Source organism: Saimiri boliviensis, chromosome 11 (genome assembly GCF_048565385.1).
Source record: "Saimiri boliviensis isolate mSaiBol1 chromosome 11, mSaiBol1.pri, whole genome shotgun sequence".
Lineage (NCBI taxonomy): Eukaryota > Metazoa > Chordata > Mammalia > Primates > Cebidae > Saimiri > Saimiri boliviensis.
In genome coordinates, this window is record NC_133459.1 from 117,722,525 (window position 1) to 117,743,506 (window position 20,982).

Sequence of the window (20,982 nt, forward strand, 5' to 3'; positions counted from 1 at the left end):
CTTTGAATCTGGTAAATGGAGTGGAGGTGCTCGGGACCAGTCATATAAGGCGAGGGAAGCCACCTTTGGAATAGTGGGGAGAATGACGACCGTCCCGCAGTCGCCCGAGGCGAAGAGAAGCAAATGCGGAGGGACCGGGAGGCAGAGCCGAAAGAAGCCCCAGCTTCGGGGCGGAGGTGGGCGACTGGGGAACCCAAGCAGCCAGAGTTCCCGCCTGCTCCTACCTGAGCAAATCCTGGCTGAGCCGCTCCGACACCAACGCCTTCAGCCGGCGCCGCTCACACTGCCCCTTTCTCTGCAACCCCTTACTGCCAACTTCAGCGGACCCCAGAAGCACCGAGCGGGCCGCGCTGCCTCCCCCACAGCCAGCCATTTCTCACGGAGTACGGCGCCCCGCAGGCGGAGGGCTTAGCCTCGCGCGCCCCGCCCGAGAGGAAGGACGGGGCGTTTCCGACCGCACGCCCGGCGCCTACCAAAATCCTGCCCCTAGGGTAAAAGGTTGACGCCTCTCGGCTGTGTGTAGACGGCGTCCCGGAGCAGCCGGACCGCGGTGGGGAGCCTCGGAAACCCAGGACCCGGGCGGCTAGTGTGGCGGGAACGGCGTGCGCAGGCGCACTGGCTCTGTTGACGTCTGCCCGCGGGCACCCGGCCTCCCGAGGCCCGGCGCGGACCGTCCCGCCCGGAAACCAATCCTCGGGCTCCTTCTTCCCGCCCCTCTGCTTTCCCTTCCGGTTGGTGTTGACCATTCACTTCAATGTTTTAGGGAGGCGCGAGTTCAAATCGGCACCGGCAGCCTTTGTCTGCTGTGTCCTCCTGACATGTCGACACTTCTTTCCAACGAAAGACTGGGCGAGTTCCACCCCCTCACCTGGCTTTTTAATACTCAGGGGTAAATGTTTGGGGCAAGAAAAATTGGCGATGGGACGGGTAGGTGAAGACATTTATTTTATTTTATTTATTTTTTTTTTTTTGAGACGGAGTTTCGCTCTTGTTACCCGGGCTGGAGTGCAATGGCGCGATCTCAGCTCACCGCAACCTCCGCCTCCTGGGTTCAAGCAATTCTCCTGCCTCAGCCTCCTGAGTAGCTGGGATTACAGGCACGCGCCACCATGCCCAGCTAATGTTTTGTATTTTTAGTAGAGACGGGGTTTCACCGTGTTGACCAGGACGGTCTTGATCTCTTGACCTCGTGATCCACCCGCCTCAGCCTCCCAAAGTGCTGGGATTACAGGCTTGAGCCACCACGCCCGGCTTGACATGCTTAATAAATTATTTTAATGTAGCAATTTCTGATGTTAAATTAGGCATATATACTACTAGGGATATATTAATTTGAATAGATTGATATTATTAATAAATAAAACTTTAATTTGGGTGCCATTACCTGTTTTTATTTACTGTGAGCTGCTTTGGCAGCTAGTAAGTCAAATTCACCTACTTGCCCTACAAATAGATTTCTACAGCGATAGTTATAACAGTTTATCTTAAGAGGTTTAACTGATGGCACCCATGAGGCTTTATATCTGTTACAAGTACTTTTCCATAACCATTGAAAATTAGAGTACATTCATTATTACAGGCCAGAATTGGCCATGGAATGTCTGATTCATAAATTCTTTTTTTTTTTTTTTTGAGACGGAGTTTCACTCTTGTTGCCCAGGCTGGAGTGCAATGGCGTGATCCCGGCTCACCGCAACCTCCGCCTCCTGGGTTCAGGCAATTCTCCTGCCTCAGCCTCCTGAGTAGCTGGGATTACAGGCACGCGCCACCATGCCCAGCTAATTTTTTGTATTTTTAGTAGAGACGGGGTTTCACCATGTTGACCAGGATGGTCTTGATCTCTCGACCTTGTGATCCACCCGCCTCGGCCTCCCAAAGTGCTGGGATTACAGGCTTGAGCCACCGCGCCCGGCCGATTCATAAATTCTTAATATTAGTCCACATGAACTTGTCACCTTCCTAAACTGACGTAAGTAGCAACAACAAATATTAAAATCAACTTTGTCAGTAATAGGTTTTCATCAAAATAAGTGAGGATTATTTTACTATGTCAACACGTCCCACCCTTTCCCTTGTTGCTGCCCTTCTGGAGGGATCAAGAGGAAAGCATCAAGTTGGTATGAACCAGGCATTTTTTTTTTTCTATACCTTGTGCCATTTGCAACTCTGACAATGCTCCGTATACTATTCCAGTTTTTGCTAATTGCTAATTTGAATTCCTTTTCTCTCTCCAAATTAAAAGTCAAATTGTAGGTTCCTGAAAGATGTTTCCATCTATTGAAACACACCAGGTTACTGCTGAAACAGAAAAATGGTGTGGATACTGAAGTCTGCTACACAGTATTTGATATAAGCAGAACGATCACGGGCTTTACCACCAGATCGCTCTAGGTTGGATCCTGGCCTCCCAGCACTTACACTATGGGCATCGGCAAAGTTACATGTTAAATCACCTACTATGTTAAATCACGTTTTTACCACTTACACATTGGTGATACCTACCTTGCATGTTGTTATGAGGCAACATATTATATAGAGAACTGGACTTTCCTTGTAAATACAAGTTGCTATGGTACAATAATGAGAATTCTCAGGGACATTCTACTTTGTTCTGTCATGATCAGAACTATGCTTAATGAGGGAAGCAATCCTTTCACCAATTTAGGGCTTATTTGGGAACACAGTGTAGTCTGTTACGTGATGTGATTTGGCTGTGTTACTGGTTGCCTCTGATGTTAAAGGAGAACAACCCAAGAGAATGAGTAGTAGTCACTTGAGCTGGTATTTTTTATTTATTTATTTATTTATTTATTTATTTAGAGATGGCGTTTCTCCATGTTGGCCAGGCTGGTCTCGAACTCCTGACCTCAGGTGATCTGCCCACCTCGGCCTCCCAAAGTGCTGGGATTACAAGTGTGAGCCACCGCACCCAGCCTGAGCTGGTATACTTCTGTATTCTGTAACTCTTTTCCAACTTGTACTTATAGTGTTCATTTCTACTTTTGAACCCTTGTTTAGTTTAACTGCATTCTATGTATGCATCTTTTTTTTTTTTTTTTTTTTTTTTTGAGATGGAGTTTTGCTCTTGTGGCCCAGGCTGGAGCGCAATTGCGGGACCTTGGCTCGCTGCAACCTCTACCCTCTGCCTCCCAGGTTAAAGCAATTCTCTTGCCTCAGCCTCCCGAGTAGGTGGGATTACAGGCACCCACCATCATGCCTGGCTAATTTTTGTATTTTTAGTAAAGATGGAGTTTCACCATGTTGGCCAGGCTGGTCTCAAACTCCTGACCTCAGGTGATCCACCCACCTTGGCCTCCCAAATTTCTGGGATTACAAGTGTGAGCCACCATGCCTGAGCCTATGTATGCTTCTTAAGGGAAAGTTTTATGTTTTATATCTTTCTTTTATATCTTTCCCCACAGTGCCTAGCAGTGTGCCAGATATATTATTCATTCATTAAGCAAATATTTGACTGCCTACAATGTGCCAGGCCCTTATTCTAGACTTGGGTATGTATCAGTTAACAAAACCACACACACAAAAAAAATCCCAACCCTGTGGAATTTAGATTCTAGTGAACATAAGAAGTGTAGTATTCGCCGGGCGCGGTGGCTCAAGCCTGTAATCCCAGCACTTTGGGAGGCCGAGGCGGGTGGATCACGAGGTCAAGAGATCAAGACCAGCCTGGTCAACATGGTGAAACCCCGTCTCTACTAAAAATACAAAAAATTAGCTGGGCATGGTGGCGCGTGCCTGTAATCCCAGCTACTCAGGAGGCTGAGGCAGGAGAATTGCCTGAACCCAGGAGGCGGAGGTTGCGGTGAGCCGAGATCGTGCCATTGCACTCCAGCCTGGGTTAACAAGAGCGAAACTCCGTCTCAAAAAAAAAAAAAAAAAAAGAGATCAAGACCATCCCGGTCAACATGGTGAAACCCCGTCTCTACTAAAAATACAAAAAGTTAGCTGGGCATGGTGGCGCATGCCTATAATCCCAGCTACTCAGGAGGCTGAGGCAGGAGAATTGCCTGAACCCAGGAGGCGGAGGTTGCGGTGAGCCGAGATCGCGCCATTGCACTCCAGCCTGGGTAACAAGAGCAAAACTCCGTCTAAAAAAAAAAAAAAAAAAGAAGTGTAGTATTCAATTCTTGCTGCACTGAGTGGGGTAAATGGATGCTTTCCTTCCCTTTCCCTTTTGCTTTCCTTTTTCCTTTCCCTTTCCTTTTCTGATCTGACAGGGTCTCACTCCATTGCCTAGGCTGGAGTGCAACGGCCCAATCATGGCCCACTGCAACCTCAAGCTCCTGGACACAAGTGATCTTCTCGCCTCAGCTTCATGAGTAGCTGGGACTTAAGGTGTGCACCCATATGCCTGCCTAATTTTATTTTTTATTAATTTTTTGTAGAAATGGGGTTTCACCTTGTTGAAACCTGGTGGGCAAGCTGGTCCCAAACTCCTGCCCTCAAGCGATTCTCCTGCCTTGACCTTCCAGAGTGCTGACATTACAGGCATGAGCCACTGCACCCAGCCAAGATGTCAGCTTTAAAAAATGGTTTAATCTTCCCACTATAAATAGTATATGGCCCATTTTAAAAATGCATATTCATTTAGTTATCTTTGCTTTCAAACTAATAGATATACTATAAATCCAAAAGAGATTTGATAATATAACTTTTTAATGGTTAAAAAATAGTAAAAAGAACTTTTGAACAATAGAATGAAAATTTATATCATTTGCAGGTTTGCCTTATAATATGGCACAGCTAATCTTTGATATACATTTGTAAAAGGCACCATATGTTAACACAGTTAAAAAAAAAAAAAAAAAAAAGCAAGAAACCAAAATGGAGCCACTTACTCCAAACTTCCTTTTTGTACAAGTGTATACATTTTAAGGCAGATGCTTATCTGTGCAAAATACACCAGGAGAAAATCAACATTGTATTACATGTTCACACAATCTCAGATTCTTTTCAATACCATTTGTCAGGATATTTATTTATGATAAAGCACATTAAAACAGGTTTTTTCCTAATAAAACATAAAGAAGTTGATGAACAATTTTTAAAAATTATTAGATTTCATTACAGACCCTTCATAGAAGTTAAAGAAAAGTCAATCTTTTTTTCTTGTTTCTTCTTTTAGAAATGTCCATATCAATTTATTCACTATGTCAGGTTGGTCTTGCTGAAGCCAATGACTGGCTTCTGACAAAATAGTCAGCCTGAAATAGTTTTTAACATGAATCTTTGTGACTTCAGCCATTTCGACCTCCATGAATGCGTCATTCTCTCCCCACAGTAGTAGTGTTGGAGTGCTCACCGTGTGATGCTTGAGAGGCAGGCAGCTATAAAAACAAAGTATGTGGGTTTGAGATTCACTGTAAAAGTTAAAATGACATTTTCCCATAATGCCCTATTAGGCCATGCATTCTCAAAGGGGGCAATCTTACCTCTAAAAGGGTGAAAATTGAATTCTTAGGAGGTTGAAAAAAATCTTAACCTTTGCATACATAAAGCATGGATATACGTACAGTACATAAACAGATACTAAAATTTCACAGGGTGGGGGTGATTGGGGGAAAAATGTCTAAAAAGCCTCCTTAGGAAAGTTTTTTTTTTTTTTTGAGACGGAGTTTCGCTCTTGTTACCCAGGCTGGAGTGCAATGGCGCGATCTCGGCTCACCGCAACCTCCGCCTCCTGGGTTCAGGCAATTCTCCTGCCTCAGCCTCCTGAGTAGCTGGGATTACAGGCACGCACCACTATGCCCAGCTAATTTTTTGTATTTTTAGTAGAGACGGGGTTTCACCATGTTGACCAGGATGGTCTCGATCTCTTGACCTTGTGATCCACCCACCTCAGCCTCCCAAAGTGCTGGGATTTTTTTTTTTTTTTTGAGACGGAGTTTCGCTCTTGTTACCCAGGCTGGAGTGCAATGGTGCAATCTCGGCTCACCGCAACCTCCGCCTCCTGGGTTCAAGCAATTCTCCTGCCTCAGCCTCCTGAGTAGCTGGGATTACAGGCACGTGCCACCATGCCCAGCTAATTTTTTGTATCTTTATAGTAGAGACGGGGTTTCACCATGTTGACCATGATGGTCTCGATCTCTCGACCTTGTGATCCACCCGCCTCGGCCTCCCAAAGTGCTGGGATTACAGGCTTGAGCCACCGTGCCCAGCTGAAAACTGTCATTCTTGTCCTTTATCTAAAATTAAGATTTTAAATCTTTTTTCTTGAATGTAAAAAAAAATTAAGATTTGTTTGAAATGTGCCATTGTATTTTCTCTTTACAAGTGTTATTTGTAAAAACAAAAAACAAACAAACAAAAAACAACAACAAATAAGAAAACATAAACTTCAGACATTGGTGCTATATCCTATAAAATACAACCTGTAGCCTCTGTGATCTATCTGCCTTTCTAATCATTGCCTTGCTTGATAAACTGTTACCTTCAAAGACTGTTTATATTAACATCTCTGTTTTGCCAAAGATAGATATATATATTGGTAAGTTTGTTCTTGTTAGTCAAAAAGGTTTGGATTTACTTCTTCTTCCCTTATTCATATAAGCTCATGACTCCCTTTGAATTTCAGAGTTTGAAAGATTTTATTTAAACCGGTACCTGCTGTAACTTTCCATCTCTTAGTTTCAACCATTTTGTGTCCTTATGCTTTAATTGTAACTGTGTAAACACCATATAGATGGACTTTTTAAAAAATCCAATCTGACATTCTGTTTTATAACTGACAATATTAATATATAAATGTTTGTTGTGCATACTGACATATTGAAATTGTTTTGTCATCTTAGTTTGTGCTTTCTATTTTACCTTGCTTTGCTTCTTTTTCTCCCTTTCTGCCTTTTTAATTAATAATTTAAAATTTTTTTAATTGACAGTTTTAAATTGATCATTTTCTTTTTCTCCTCTACTGGTTTGAAAATGATACTATTCTATTTCCATTATTTTATCACCAAAAAATTATTAGCATATATACACATATAGAATGTCTAATTCTATCCTGTGTATCAATTGTAACTTGCTTTTTAGATTTTTACTTCATTATCTCTCTAAGCTATATTCTGCATAATTTGGGGGGATTTATCTTTCAATTCATAATTCTCTTTGGCTTGTCTGATCTGCAATTTAACTCATCTATAGACTTTCAGATTTCCGTGACCATATTTTTCATTTTCTAGTTCTTTTTTAGCTCTTTCCAGCCTGCCCTTGATAGTACCTTATTATTTTCTCATATTTTTTTATTCGTTCTTATGTTTAATGACTTAAACATACTTTATAGTCCCTGTTAGTTCTATTATTTGAAAGTCATAGGAGTTTGGCTGCAATTTTATTCTGACTGCCATTAATAGTAGGTTGATTTTTTGTCTGTTTTTTGGTTGGTTTTAAAATGTAATTTAATTTTTTTTTTTTTTTTTTTTTTTTGAGATCAAGTCTTGTTCTGTTACCCAGGTTGGAATACAGAGGCACAATCTTGGCTCACTGCAACCTCTGCCTCCTGAGTTCAAGTGATTCTCCTACTTCAGCCTCCCGAGTAGCTAGGATAACAGGCATACACCACCACACCCTGCTAATTTTTGTATTTTTAGTAGAGACAGGGTTTTGCCATGTTGGCCAGGCTGGTCTTAAACTCCTGACTTCAGGTGATCCACCCACCTCAGCTTCCCAAAGTGCTGGGATTACAGGCATGAGCCTCCACACGTGGGTTTACTTTGGATTCTGAACTCATCTTTAAGGGACATCATTTGTGGGAATATTGTGAGCCCTGAATTGAGATGTATCCTAGAGAAGTTTTGTCTTTGTTTCCACCAGGCTTCCTAGGGAATGTTAATAGCCGGAGGCATGTTAACATATAATTTTTATCCTGAGAATTCCAGAATCATGGAGGTAGCAGAAATTCAAATCCCTAAACCTCAAATTCAAGGCCAGCTGTGGCTCCTAATTCTTATGAGAAATGAAATCTCATTTTTTTCCCTAAGTGTAGACCATGTCTCATCTTTCACTCTACACTTTCTTTCTTTTTTTTTTTTTTTTTGAAATGGAGTTTCACTCTTGTTGTCCAGGCTGGAGTGCAATGGCGCCATCTTGGCTCAGTGCAACCTCCACCACCCAGGTTCAGTCGATTCTCCTGTCTCAGCCTCCCGAGTAGCTGGGACTACAGGCATGCGCCATCACACCCTACTAATTTTGTATTTTTAGTAGAGATGGAGTTTCTCCATGTTGTCCAAGCTGGTCTCGATCTCCTGACCTCAGGTGATCTGCCCACCTTGGCCTCCCAAAGTGCTGGGATTACAGGTATGAGCTACCACACCCGGCCATCACTCTATATTTTCTCCCCAGACGATATCTTCTAAAACCAAAGCTTGTGTCTACATCAGTGACTCCCAGATGTTACATATCTTCATCCCAGATTATCTCCTCTGAGTTCCAGACCCTACTATCCAACTGCATATTTGAATATCTAAGGTATCACTCAAAAGTCAACTAACCTAAGATCAATACATTTCATGACTTTCCCATCAAAACTAGTCCCGTTCTAGTATTTCCTGTCTCAGTAAATGGCATGGTTATCCATACTGCTGTGCATGCCAGAAATCCAGGAACCATATTTGACATCCCTCTCCTTGTTCCTCCTCCAACCCACTCCCAAACCCTGTCAATTTTACCTCTTAAGTATCGTTTAAATCTGCCCACTCTCTCCATCTCCACTGTTTTCGGACTAGTTGTTCAAGTTACCATCATCTCTAGCCTGGAGTGCTACAGTTTCCCCACATTTCACATTTACTCTGAAAATTCTCCCAATACATTCTCTGCACTATGGCCAGACTGAACTTACTCAGATACAACATGTAGGTTGTTTTTCTTTTCTGCTTGAGATTCTCATTCACTGGCTTCACATTCGTGGCTCTTACATCCTTCATATGGTCTACTTGGCTATGCATGGCCAGCTGCTACCCACCTCTTGGACCCAGCCTCATAATGCTCTTCTCACCCTTACTTTCTGTGTTCCAGCTAAGAAGTCCTAATTCTCTTGCTTGAAGCTACAGTCCTCTTCCAGCTTCCCATAGGGCTTTGGTACCTGTTGTTTCCTTTTTCTAGAATGCCAGTCCTTCTGATTTCCAGTCTTGTCTAGTCAATACCTAACTCATCCTTCACTTCATTGTTTAACATCATTTCCTCAGTTCTCATCTCTTTCTTTCAAAGCCTTTCTGTTAGTTTATAACGATTCACTCATTACTGTGATTATTTGCTTAATGTCTGTTTTTCTTACTAGGCCACAAGTTTTGTGAGACCAGAGACCTTATCTAGTTTTGCTCATTACTATGTTCTGAGTACTAATGCAGCCCAGAATATACTGCTTAATAAATATGTCATCATTAAAAAATAACTAAAAATATACATCTATTCAAAATAATCTAAAAGGAGAGAATAAGTGGATAGAGTTGTGGATAAAACAAGTGACAGCTACATGGAGGATTTGTTATATTATTTTGTCTACTTTTCCATACATTTGAAATTGTCCATAAACGCATGCCTGTAATCCCAGCTATGCAGGAGGCTGAGTCAGGAGAATCGCTTGAACCCAGGAGGCGCAGGTTGTGGTGAGCTGAGATTGCGCCACTGCACTCTAGCCTGGGCAGCAATAGTGAGACTCGATCTCAAAAAAAAATATTAAAAATTAAAAAAAAGAAATTGCCCATAAAAATATTATGCAACTTACTAAAAAATTAAAATACTTTGAGTCTTTGGAAAAGTGGTGAACTTAATCTTACAAATAAAATAGTGTCCCTTTAGAATCAGACTTAAATATTTTTATTTAACTAAAAGAAATTATACTGACCTGAAGATATTTCGGTAATAGTTAATTGGACCACTTAATGCTCCAGGCTGAGAAAAGACATAAATATAAGCTTCAAGATCCTCTGTTGTTAATTGGCATCCTTTTCTTCCAATGCCAGTGCTGTGACTGGTAAACAAATGTTTCAAAACCTAATTTAAGTGAGAAGAGAATAATTAAAACTTTTTGCTTAAATCTTTGGCTTTGGAAAGGAGATGGTGGTCATTGTGCAGTGACAACTCCTAATTTCTACTCTAGCCACGTTTGAGATCTCGTTGTTTATACACACATATTCTATGCATTTCTCCTTTCCTGGCTTTTTTTTTTTCCTCTATATTCTTCCCTTCTAATCCCCTCTGCATACTTCCATTTTTATAAAAAGCATCCTATCTTCTTGCTGCCTATTTATATTCTACAAGGCCCAGCTCAACAGTTTCTTGAATAAATGACTAATTTCCCACCTGGGCAGCAAATAAAAGATAAGCCCAGGCCATTGAGGAGGCAAGCTATCACTGACTAAAGGGATTATGTCCAAAAACCACAAGAGCCAACCTGAAGGGATGCCTCATTTAATGCCTACTGTGGGACAATTTGGGCATCCAAAAGAATAATGACTATAACTAATAGCAAATATATACTCATTACTCTAAACGTTGTTTGTAAAAGAAAAAGAATGAGCATATATCCCTCCATTCTTGTGTGAACTATATTTCAGAATAAATTGTAAATGTGGATAAATTCTTCTTTATAGCAGAATCTAAAAAGCAGAAAGAATTATAAAATTAGAAAATCACCATTTTTCATACCCTAATGAATAATGGGCCTAGACTATGATCACTAATACATTGATAAAATTAATTTGGCAGGATATTAGAAAATTTTGGATAGGCTGACAACTTATGAGCTCACTGGTTTCATGTGCTTCCCTGACGGGATGCGTTAAGAAATACACAGCACCACCTACTAAGTATTCTTTTCAAATTAAAATTTAATCAAGGCTCTAGATCATCAGTGCCTATGAAGTAGGAAAACAAGGGTTAGAGGAACAAGTCAAATATTACCATGATGAAGCAATCAGTCAAATCCAAAATGTAGCTCTTTCCTCAAGGTAAATTTCTTCAATAAATAAGTGATATTTTTTAAAAAATAAGAAAAGAAAACAAAGAAGGCACTACTGTGCATTTATAAAGTCGTAAAGCTAAATATAAGATATAGATTTTGGTTCCTGATTCAAACAAATAAAGTAGTATATCAAGACAGTTATGATAGTTAATGAAATTTGAATGGGTATTAAATGATATTGAGGAGTTGCCATTTATGATGTTACATTTGATAGTGGCATTGGGTTAGGTTTTTTTGTTTTTTGTTTTAAAATTCTTATCCCATCACAGTTACACCCAGAATTATTACAGGTAAAATTAGATTATGCCTTTTTTTTTTTTTTTTTTTTTTTCCCGAGACGGAGTTTCGCTCTTGTTACCCAGGCTGGAGTGCAATGGCGTGATCTCGGCTCACCGCAACCTCCGCCTCCTGGGCTCAGGCAATTCTCCTGCCTCAGCCTCCTGAGTAGCTGGGATTACAGGCATGCACCACCATGCTCAGCTAATTTTTGTATTTTTAGTAGAGATGGGGTTTCACCATGTTGACCAGGATGGTCTCGATCTCTTGACCTCGTGATCCACCTGCCTCGGCCTCCCAAAGTGCTGGGATTACAGGCTTGAGCCACCGCGCCTGGCCTTTAGATTATGCCTTTTAAAAATCCTCACCAATATCTAACACCATGTTGGACACATAAGACGCATTTTGGCCAGGATTGGTGGCTCATGCCTATAATCCAGCACTTTGGGAAGATGAGGTGGGTGCATCACTTGAGGCCAGGAGTTTCAGACCAGCCTGGGCAACGTGGTACAACCCAGTCTCTACAAAAAATACAAAAATTAGCCAGGCATGGTGGTGTACACCTGTAGTAGCAGCTACTTGGGAGGCTGAGGTGGGAGGATTGCTTGAGCCTGGGAGGCCGAGGCTGCAGTAAGCTGTAATTGTGCCACTGCACTCCAGCCTGGGTGACAAAGCCAGTTCCTGTCTCAAAAACAAAGCAAAACAAAAACTAAAATTAAAAAAGCTTTAAATAAATGTCCAAGATACTTGCATATGACTACTAGTGTCAGTGTACATGTGACACTAACATCTACGTGTTTAGTTTGTGAAGAGCTTTTTTTTTTCACCCCGAAGTCTTCTACTTCTGCTGCTGTTAAACCTGACATTTGTCTTCCCTCCGATCCCCATGAGATATTCTCTAAAAAGGGATATGCCTGTAGGGGCACTGTCTCACAAAAAATTAAAAACAGCCAGCTATTGGCCGGGCGCGGTGGCTCAAGCCTGTAATCCCAGCACTTTGGGAGGCCGAGGCGGGTGGATCACGAGGTCGAGAGATCGAGACCATCCTGGTCAACATGGTGAAACCCCGTCTCTACTAAAAGTGCAAAAAATTAGCTGGGCATGGTGGCACGTGCCTGTAATCCCAGCTACTCGGGAGGCTGAGGCAGGAGAATTGCCTGAACCCAGGAGGCAGAGGTTGCGGTGAGCCGAGATCGCGCCATTGCACTCCAGCCTGGGTAACAAGAGCAAAAACTCCGTCTCAAAAAAAAAAAAAAAAAAAACAGCCAGGTATTTATATACAGAAACAGAGGCTATAAAAATAAGCAAGCCTACATGTAAGTTCTTAAAACCATTTGTTAAGTTTTAATAATTTCCTTTCATTTCTTATTATTCTTCTTCAAGGTAGACTTTGAAATATTTTTCATTAATAATAATAATAATAATAATACATTATTTGTTTGATTTGCATGGCTTACCTTGAAATCATTTATTGAGAACATAAATTCTGGGAACCATGGTATTTGGAAGAAGTAGTAATGACTGGATTTGAACAGCTGAGCAGGGTGTCGTAAAATATATTCTGAAATTAAAATGCCATGTTAGACCTTATCCAAGAGTATAAATTACTTACTGTTAGAAGAACTTCTTTTTAGGACAATTTCACTTTAAGATGATCCCATAAAATAATCCATAAGCAAGGCTTCTTTGGAACAATTTCTATGCTCTTATATCTTATTATGAGTATTTCTGGTATTTACAAAATTTATACCACTTTATTTTATTATTATTATTTTTGAGACAGAGTCTTGCTCTGTCAACCAGGCTGGAGTGCAGTGGTGCAATCTTGGCTCACTGCAACCTCCACCTCCCAGGTTCAAGAGATTCTCCTGCCTCAGCCTCCTGAGTAGCTAGGATTATAGGCGCCCACCACCGCACCTGGCTAATTTTTTATATTTTTAGTAGAAATGGGGTTTCACCATGTTGGCCAGGCTGGTTTCAAACTCCTGACCTCAGGTGATTTGCCCGCCTCGGCCTCTCAAAGTGCTGGGATTACAGGCTTGAGCCACCACACCTAGCCTTATACCACTTTAAATAAAAAGGAAGTTTCACTTAATGAAATTTTGACTCAAAAGGGAACAGGAAGCCCAAACAACACTGCTTTTCCTCCAAGGTCATTGTCAGTGACCTACCACTTTTCCTAGGAATATGTGGTGATGTAATATTCTGATGTTTATAAGATATTCCTTACAGGTTGATTCAAATTAAACACCTTGTTCATTTGGCCTCAAAAGGAACTGAAGTTTTTCCTGTAAGTTAATTCATGTATCTAGAAAAACCCATTCATTCAATGAATATTTGACTATCTACTATGTGCCAGGGGATTTGGCAGTGGACAAGACAGAAAGTTTCCCATAAACAATGCGCTTACACAATAAATAGGTAACAAATACGAGATCACTTTAGAGAGCAATAATACTGTAAAGAAAATAAAAGAAGACAATCTGATTGACAGTGGTGGTAGGGCGGGGTGAAGGGACTACTGTGTAGTAGAAGTGGTCGAGAAGGCCTCTCTGGGGATGTGATATGTTTGCTGAGTACTGAATAGTAAGAGGGAGTCAGCTGTGCAAAGATCTAGGGAGAACATCCAGGAACAGCAAGCAGATCCTGGGCTTGGTACATTCCAGATGCCGAAAGGCCTGTGTGGCTGGCGTATGATGAATAAAAAGAAGACGGTATATGATGAGTCAGAGAGAAAAGCAGAAGCCTGATCATGTAGGACCAGAATAGTAAGATTTTAAGTGCTTTGGGGAGACACTAAAGTTTTAAAGTGGGGAGTAATATAATCATATATTATAAAAAAGTGTGTAAAGGCCAGGTGCGGTGGCTCAAGCCTGTAATCCCAGCACTTTGGGAGGCCGAGGCGGGTGGATCACAAGGTCAAGAGATCGAGACCATCCCGGTCAACATGGTGAAACCCCGTCTCTACTAAAAATACAAAAAATTAGCTGGGCATGGTGGCGCATGCCTGTAATCCCAGCTACTCAGGAGGCTGAGGCAGGAGAATTGCCTGAGCCCAGGAGGCGGAGGTTGCGGTGAGCCGAGATCGCGCCATTGCACTCCAGCCTGGGTAACAAGAGCGAAACTCCGTCTCAAAAAAAAAAAAAAAAAAAACAGTGTGTACAGGCAGGCATGGTGTCTCATGCCTGTAATCCCAGTGCTTTGAGAGGCTAAGGCAGGAAGATTGCTTGAAGCCAAGGGTTTAAGACCAGCCTGGGCAACATAGCAAGAACCTATCTCTACAAAAAATATAAAAAATTAGCTGGGTGTGGTAGTATAAGCCTATAATCCCAGCTACTTGGGAGGCTGAGGTGAAAGGATCACTTGAGCCCAGCCTTGATGTCAAGGCTGCAGTGACTATGATTAGGCCATTGGAATCAAGGAGGGAGGACAATGTGAGATCCTGTCTCTAAAAAATGGGAAAAAAGGCATGTATGCTTGCATACTATGCAATTTTATTTCCTTTACTATAAAAGTCATTTTTTCTTATTTCTAATTTCATCACTATATTCAACATAGAGTTTTTAGAAACATAATTTTCAGATAAGTTTACCATTGTTATACTAAAGTTTTACAAAGTCATAATTGAACAAGATTTATTCACCCCTGCATTAAAAGATATCAATACAATTAAGGGAAAAATATAGGCAAGTTATTTGAAAACCTCATATTGACCTGATAGGGTGGAAACTATTATTGATAAAATAATTCCAGAAATATTTCAAGTATTTTCTTGTTGAAATCACCAATTGCAATTTGTCCACATAGCACCACCACTAAAATAACATTTACTTCAGGGTCCTGATCAATTGAACATGCACGTAGAATGACTTCTGCTGTTTAATTCAACCTAGAAAAATACAATGACTCTCAGGACATTTGAATCCTAAGCATCCATCCTACTATACCTCAACAGTGATACTTCAGTTGGATATGTATCTAAAATACATCTCTTACATTTATATTTACTTATATATTTACGTAGTCATGGTCCCTTTCTTCCTTATCTGCTTAATTTTGAGAAAAAAAATAGAAATATGTGCTTCTGAATTTTTATTTCCTAGAGTCCTGCTGTATAGTAGTAGTACCTGAACCTCAGAAAACTTCTAAAGAGTACAAAATTATAATTTTTTGCCAAAACCAAATAAAAATGTGCCTGGCCATTTTTCACAGGTCTTTTTTTTTTTTTTTTTTTTTTTGAGACGGAGTTTCGCTCTTGTTACCCAGGCTGGAGTGCAATGGCGAGATCTCGGCTCACCGCAACCTCCGCCTCCTGGTCTCAGGCAATTCTCCTGCCTCAGCCTCCTAAGTAGCTGGGATTACAGGCACGTGCCACCATGCCCAGCTATCACAGGTCTTTAATCACTATTAAGTTTTTGAGAATTCCCTTGAAAATACAGGTTCTCAAAGTATCATCCATGTGAATCCCTGGGCATTCCCATGACCCTTTTAAGGTATCCAGGTGGTTAAAACTATTTCAGAGCAATATTAATATATTTATTTGCTTTTTTCTCACCATGTTGATATTTGCACCAATACTACAAAAGCAATGAAGCCACTGCTACTTTAGCACAAATCAAGGCAGTAGCACTGAACAATACTAGTAGTCATCCTATTCTTCACCAGCACACACTGGTGGCAAACTAACTAATTAATTAAATTTAATTAAGTGCTAGTTTCACTTAACAGCATCCTTGATGAAATAGCAGAAAATATTAATTAAACTTGACCTTTGAGTACATGCTTTTAATATTCTAAGTGATTAAATAGAAAGTACACAAAAAGCAGTTCTGTTGTCTCAAGACAACACAAATACAATGATTGTCTCAGGGAAAAGCACTTCTACAATTGTTTGAGTTGATGGGTTGAATTAGCTCCTTTTTTTTTCTTTTTTTTTTTGAGACAGGGTCTCACTTTGTCACCAAGGCTGGAGTACAGTGGCACAATCTCAGCTCACTGCGGCCTGACCTCCTGAGCTCAAGTGACCTTCCTGCCTCTGCTCCCCCAGGTAGTTGGGACTACAGGCACACACAACCACACCTGGCTAATTTTTAGCTGCATTTTTTTTTTTTTTGGTGACAGAGTTTCGCTCTTGTTACCCAGGCTGGAATGCAATGGCGCGATCTCGGCTGACCGCAACCTCCGCCTCCTGGGTTCAGGCAATTCTCCTGCCTCAGCCTCCTGAGTAGCTGGAATTACAGGCATGTGCCACCACGCCCAGCTAGTTTTTTGTATTTTGAGTAGAGACGGGGTTTCACCATGTTGACCAGGATGGTCTCGATCTCTCGACCTCGTGATCCACCCGCCTCGGCCTCCCAAAGTGCTGGGATTACAAGCTTGGGCCTTAGCTGCATTTTTAAATGTAACATTGTTTTTACTTTGAAAGAATGATTAACAACCTATCATCAGTCAAACATTAGTATTTGGCTGATAATCTCTTGAAAATTAGCAAAGTGAGCCTGTCAAATCAAGGAAAACAATCATCAGTATTTGTTGCCATTGATAAAAATCAGACTTTCAAATGAACCTTAGAACTTTGGAAAACTTGTATCTGCTATTGTGAGCTTCACCACTTTGCAATACTTTAAAGGCTTTTCTGATGATATTAGGATAATGTCAAAGAATGTGATTTTTTAAATACTGTATGATAAATGTGTCAACTTATGGAAGATCTGCATAAATCAGTGAACCAACATATTCCAATGCATGATGATACAAAACCAGGCTGGATAAAAGATCCAATAAAAGTGCTAGGGAGACCTGTGTGTTTTAATAGAGCACAGTATAAAAAATCATTTACATGTCATCACATTCCACATTGTTACCTATAAGAAACCATTGGCTGCGTGTGATGGTTCATGCCTATAATCCCAGCACTTCGGGAGTCTGAGGCAGGTGGATCATGAGGTCAGGCTTTCGAGACCAACATGGCCAGCATGCTCAAACCCCATCTCTACTAAAAATACAAAACTTAGCCAGGCGAGGTGGTGTATGCCTATAATCCCAGCTAATTAGGCAGCTGAGGCAGGAGAATCTCTGGAACTAGGGAGGCGGAGGTTGCAGTGAGCCAAGATGGTGCCATGGCACTCCAGCCAGGGCAATAGAGCAAGACTCTGTCTCAAAAACAGCAAAACAAAACATTAATTTTTAAGTTTGATGTAGTATTAAAGAAAATCCACAGTTATCCAAAAAGGCTATTAAAATACTCCTCCCTTTTCCAATTACAAATCTGTATGAGTCCAGATTTCTTCATATACTTCAATTCAAACAACATATTGGAACAGATTGAAGAGATTTGCAAAAATGTAAAATAATGACACTCTTTTCACTAAAATTTTGTTTTGGAAGATGTAGTTAGTTTTAATTAAAATACGTTATTACCCCAAAACCTAAAATGCAATAAAAAAAAGTTATTTAAGTTATCATGTAATCTTTTCTTTTGATGAATTAGCATACTTTTTTTTTTTTTTTTTTTTGAGAAGGAGTTTCACTCTTGTTACCCAGGCTAGAGTGCAATGGCTCGATCTCGGCTCACCGCAACCTCCGCCTCCTGGGTTCAAGCAATTCTCCTGCCTCAGCCTCCTGAGTAGTTGGGACTACAGACTGTGCCATCATGCCCAGCTAATTTTTGTATTTTTAGTAGAGACGGGGTTTCACCATGTTGACCAGGTTGGTCTCGATCTCTCGACATCTTGATCCACCCACCTCGGCCTCCTAAAGTGTTGGGATTATAGGCATAAGCCACCGCGCCCGGCCAGCATATATATTTTTACATTTCTGTTTTGACTTCTAATACATGAATACTTATAAACCATATAATTAAAAGCTCAGTGGGATCTTTAATAATTTTAAGATCATAAAGAACCCTAAGACCAAAAATGTCAGAACTGCTGCTTTAAAGAATACTGCTATTCCTGACAGCCAAAGCAGTCAATCAAGAAAAAAATATATTTATAGGCTGTCAAGATTCATTATTGTTAAAGCAACATCATTGCATTTTTCCCTTTATCCCTCCCCAAGTTAACAGTAAAATATTTTTTTGAAGGAATAAAATTATGTGAGCAAGCACAAAGCTAAATTTTCTTAGATTCCTCAGGAAGGTTTAAAACCAAGGTATCTGTTATACACTGTCATGTGCTATCATGGTTTAATCACTTAATTTTAAAATATTATAGTAACCAAATTTTGCTGTTCATAATCCAAAATGTCAGTGGCAAGAGTGAACTGTCATATTAGCAGTACTGTTTTGATGAAAACTTAAACTCACCTGTAAATACATTTGGATGAGGGAAGTTAATAACAATAAGCTTCATCACCATTTCAGGATAACAGATGGCAATTAGCCAAGCAATCATGCCTCCCCAGTCATGGCCAATAAGAACACATTTGCTATACCCTGTAATCAAGAAATACATGTTGACATCATTAAAAAGAAACAGGTGAGTGCACTGTTACCTCACATAAAATAGTTATACTTCTGAAACACCTCTTTTCATTATCTTATCCTAATTATGCAATTTATACATAATTCAGGGGTTCCAAAACGTGTCTGTACATCACTTAGATAGCTCCACTCTAAACCTATAGGTTGAGAATCTCTTCCAGGAATCCATACACACACACACACACACACACACACACACACATAGGTATTTATATACACACACACATATATATATTTATACACACACACACACATATATATAATATATATATAAAATCTGAAATAGGTCAGTGTGTGGTGGCTTACACCTATAATCTCAACACTTGAGAGGCCAAAGCAGAAGGATTGCTTAAGTTCGAGACCATCCTGGGCAACACAGTCAGACCCCCCTGCCACCATCTCAACAAAAAAAATAAATTAGCCAGGTGTGGTGGTGCCCATCTGTAGTACCAGCAACTCTAGAGCCTGAGGTGGGAGGATCCCTTGAGTCCAGTAGTTCAAGGCTGCAGTGAGCCATGATCATGGCACTGCACTCCAGCCTGGGTGACAGAGCAAGATTGAGACCCTGAGGGGTACAAAACAAACAAAAAAAATCGGAAATAGCTCTTGTCCCATGGACCTGAGTTTGGAAACCATGGTAAAGACTGGACATAATAAAGTCATAAGCAAGGTTATTTCATGTTTTGTTTTGTTTTGTTTTGTTTTTTTGAGACGGAGTTTCACTCTTGTTACCCAGGCTGGAGTGCAATGGCGCGATCTCGGCTCACCGCAACCTCCGCCTCCTGGGTTCAGGCAATTCTCCTACCTCAGCCTCCTGAGTAGCCGGGATTACAGGCACGTGCCACCATGCCCAGCTAATTTTTTGTATTTTTAGTAGAGATGGGGTTTCACCATGTTGACCAGGATGGTCTCGATCTCTCGATCTCGTGATCCACCCACCTCGGCCTCCCAAAGTGCTGGGATTACAAGCTTGAGCCACCGCGCCCGGCCTTTTTTTTTTTTTTTAAGATGGGGTTTCACCATGATGGTCAGGTTGGTCTTGAACTCCTGACTTCAGGTGATCAACCCACCTTGGCCTCCTAAAATGTTAGGACTACAGGAGTGAGCCATTGCGCCCAGCCTGGGTTATTTTTTGAATGCTCAGAAATTTCTAGTGATAGTAAAATTATAAATGTCTCATCTATGTCCAACTCATAAATATTTATTTCCAGGAAGCATCTATTTCTTTCCTAACTTCATAAATCCTATGTACAACTAAACACAGAAAATTTGCCACTAATTTGGAACTGTGATGTCAAATTGAAGTAATGAAAAGTCAGTTTTGCACCAGTTTCATTTCATGTAATCACTCAGTAATCTAAAGTAGGTTAAAATGTTGATTAATAGAGATTCCTACAGGATTTCCATTGTATGGATGGATAAAATTCATTTGAAATTTATTCCTGGAGTACTTAAAATTGCTTAATTCTTTCCAGGAAGTACCTTTTACCATCACTCCTCACCACTATACTGATACACACACATAGACATACACACACACACACACATACATCTTGTTGATATTAATTATTTGCCTAAAAATTTCATGATGACAAATTTAGGCCAGGTCTGACTGAATTATCACAAAATCTGAAATATAATTGTTCAAAATCAGTGTCTGAGTCTCTTTTACTATAATCAGACTAAATGACAATATTTCATGTGATACCCCTAGACCTCATCCATTTTTTTCTCCTCTAAAAATTTTGGTCTGATCTATGCTCTCATTAGACTACTGTAGAAAGTGCCTTTGATTTCATGGTGTTTCTCACCATATTGGTTCCATTAACATACCGATGATAGCAGCTTGGTTTCAGTCAAAAGGGATATTGTATTAATAGATTGGATTATTGTTAAAAAATATTTACCCTCTCCTTCTTCCTACAGTCATAGAAGGAGTCTACTTGCTGCCCCTTTGATTTTAGACTTGGCCATGTGATTTGCTTTGGTCTCATGGTGGCTGTATGACATGAATTTGGGCTCCACCATATGACTTGCTTTGACCAAGGGCTGCTGGTAGAAACTTAAGCTTGTGCAGCTAGGCTCACCCTCTACCAAGGCCAGAAAAGCTTCCCTCAGGCAGCCACTCCCCTTTATCTTGGGCTCCAGCCCAACTCACAGAGAGGAGCCAGTCCCAGCTGGACCTGCAGCCTGAGGTAAAGACCAGAGGAGTCCCCGCTAAGGTTAATCTGCAGATCCATGAGCATAG

General features: G+C 40.7%; 2 protein-coding genes across 4 annotated transcripts in view; both read right to left on the reverse strand.

Annotated features, from left to right (window-relative positions):
- BTBD8 (BTB domain containing 8) overlaps positions 1 to 612 on the reverse strand; it is a 133,902-nt gene extending 133,290 nt beyond the window's left edge. For all 3 annotated transcript variants that reach the window (XM_074381436.1, XM_074381437.1, XM_003933307.4), the window contains exon 1: positions 225 to 612. In XM_074381436.1, the coding sequence (XP_074237537.1) occupies positions 225 to 373 (149 nt within the window). In that variant the 5' untranslated portion in view covers positions 374 to 612. The remainder of the gene's footprint in view (positions 1 to 224) is intronic.
- A 4,088-nt stretch (positions 613 to 4,700) lies between these two features.
- Positions 4,701 to 20,982, reverse strand: part of EPHX4 (epoxide hydrolase 4) — a 29,709-nt gene continuing 13,427 nt past the window's right edge. Inside the window, exons 4-7 of the mRNA XM_003933308.4 lie at positions 18,558 to 18,686; positions 12,709 to 12,812; positions 9,857 to 10,005; positions 4,701 to 5,345 (exon numbers count right to left, since the gene is read on the reverse strand). Coding sequence (XP_003933357.1) covers positions 5,114 to 5,345; positions 9,857 to 10,005; positions 12,709 to 12,812; positions 18,558 to 18,686 — 614 coding nt within the window. The 3' untranslated portion in view covers positions 4,701 to 5,113. The remainder of the gene's footprint in view (positions 5,346 to 9,856; positions 10,006 to 12,708; positions 12,813 to 18,557; positions 18,687 to 20,982) is intronic.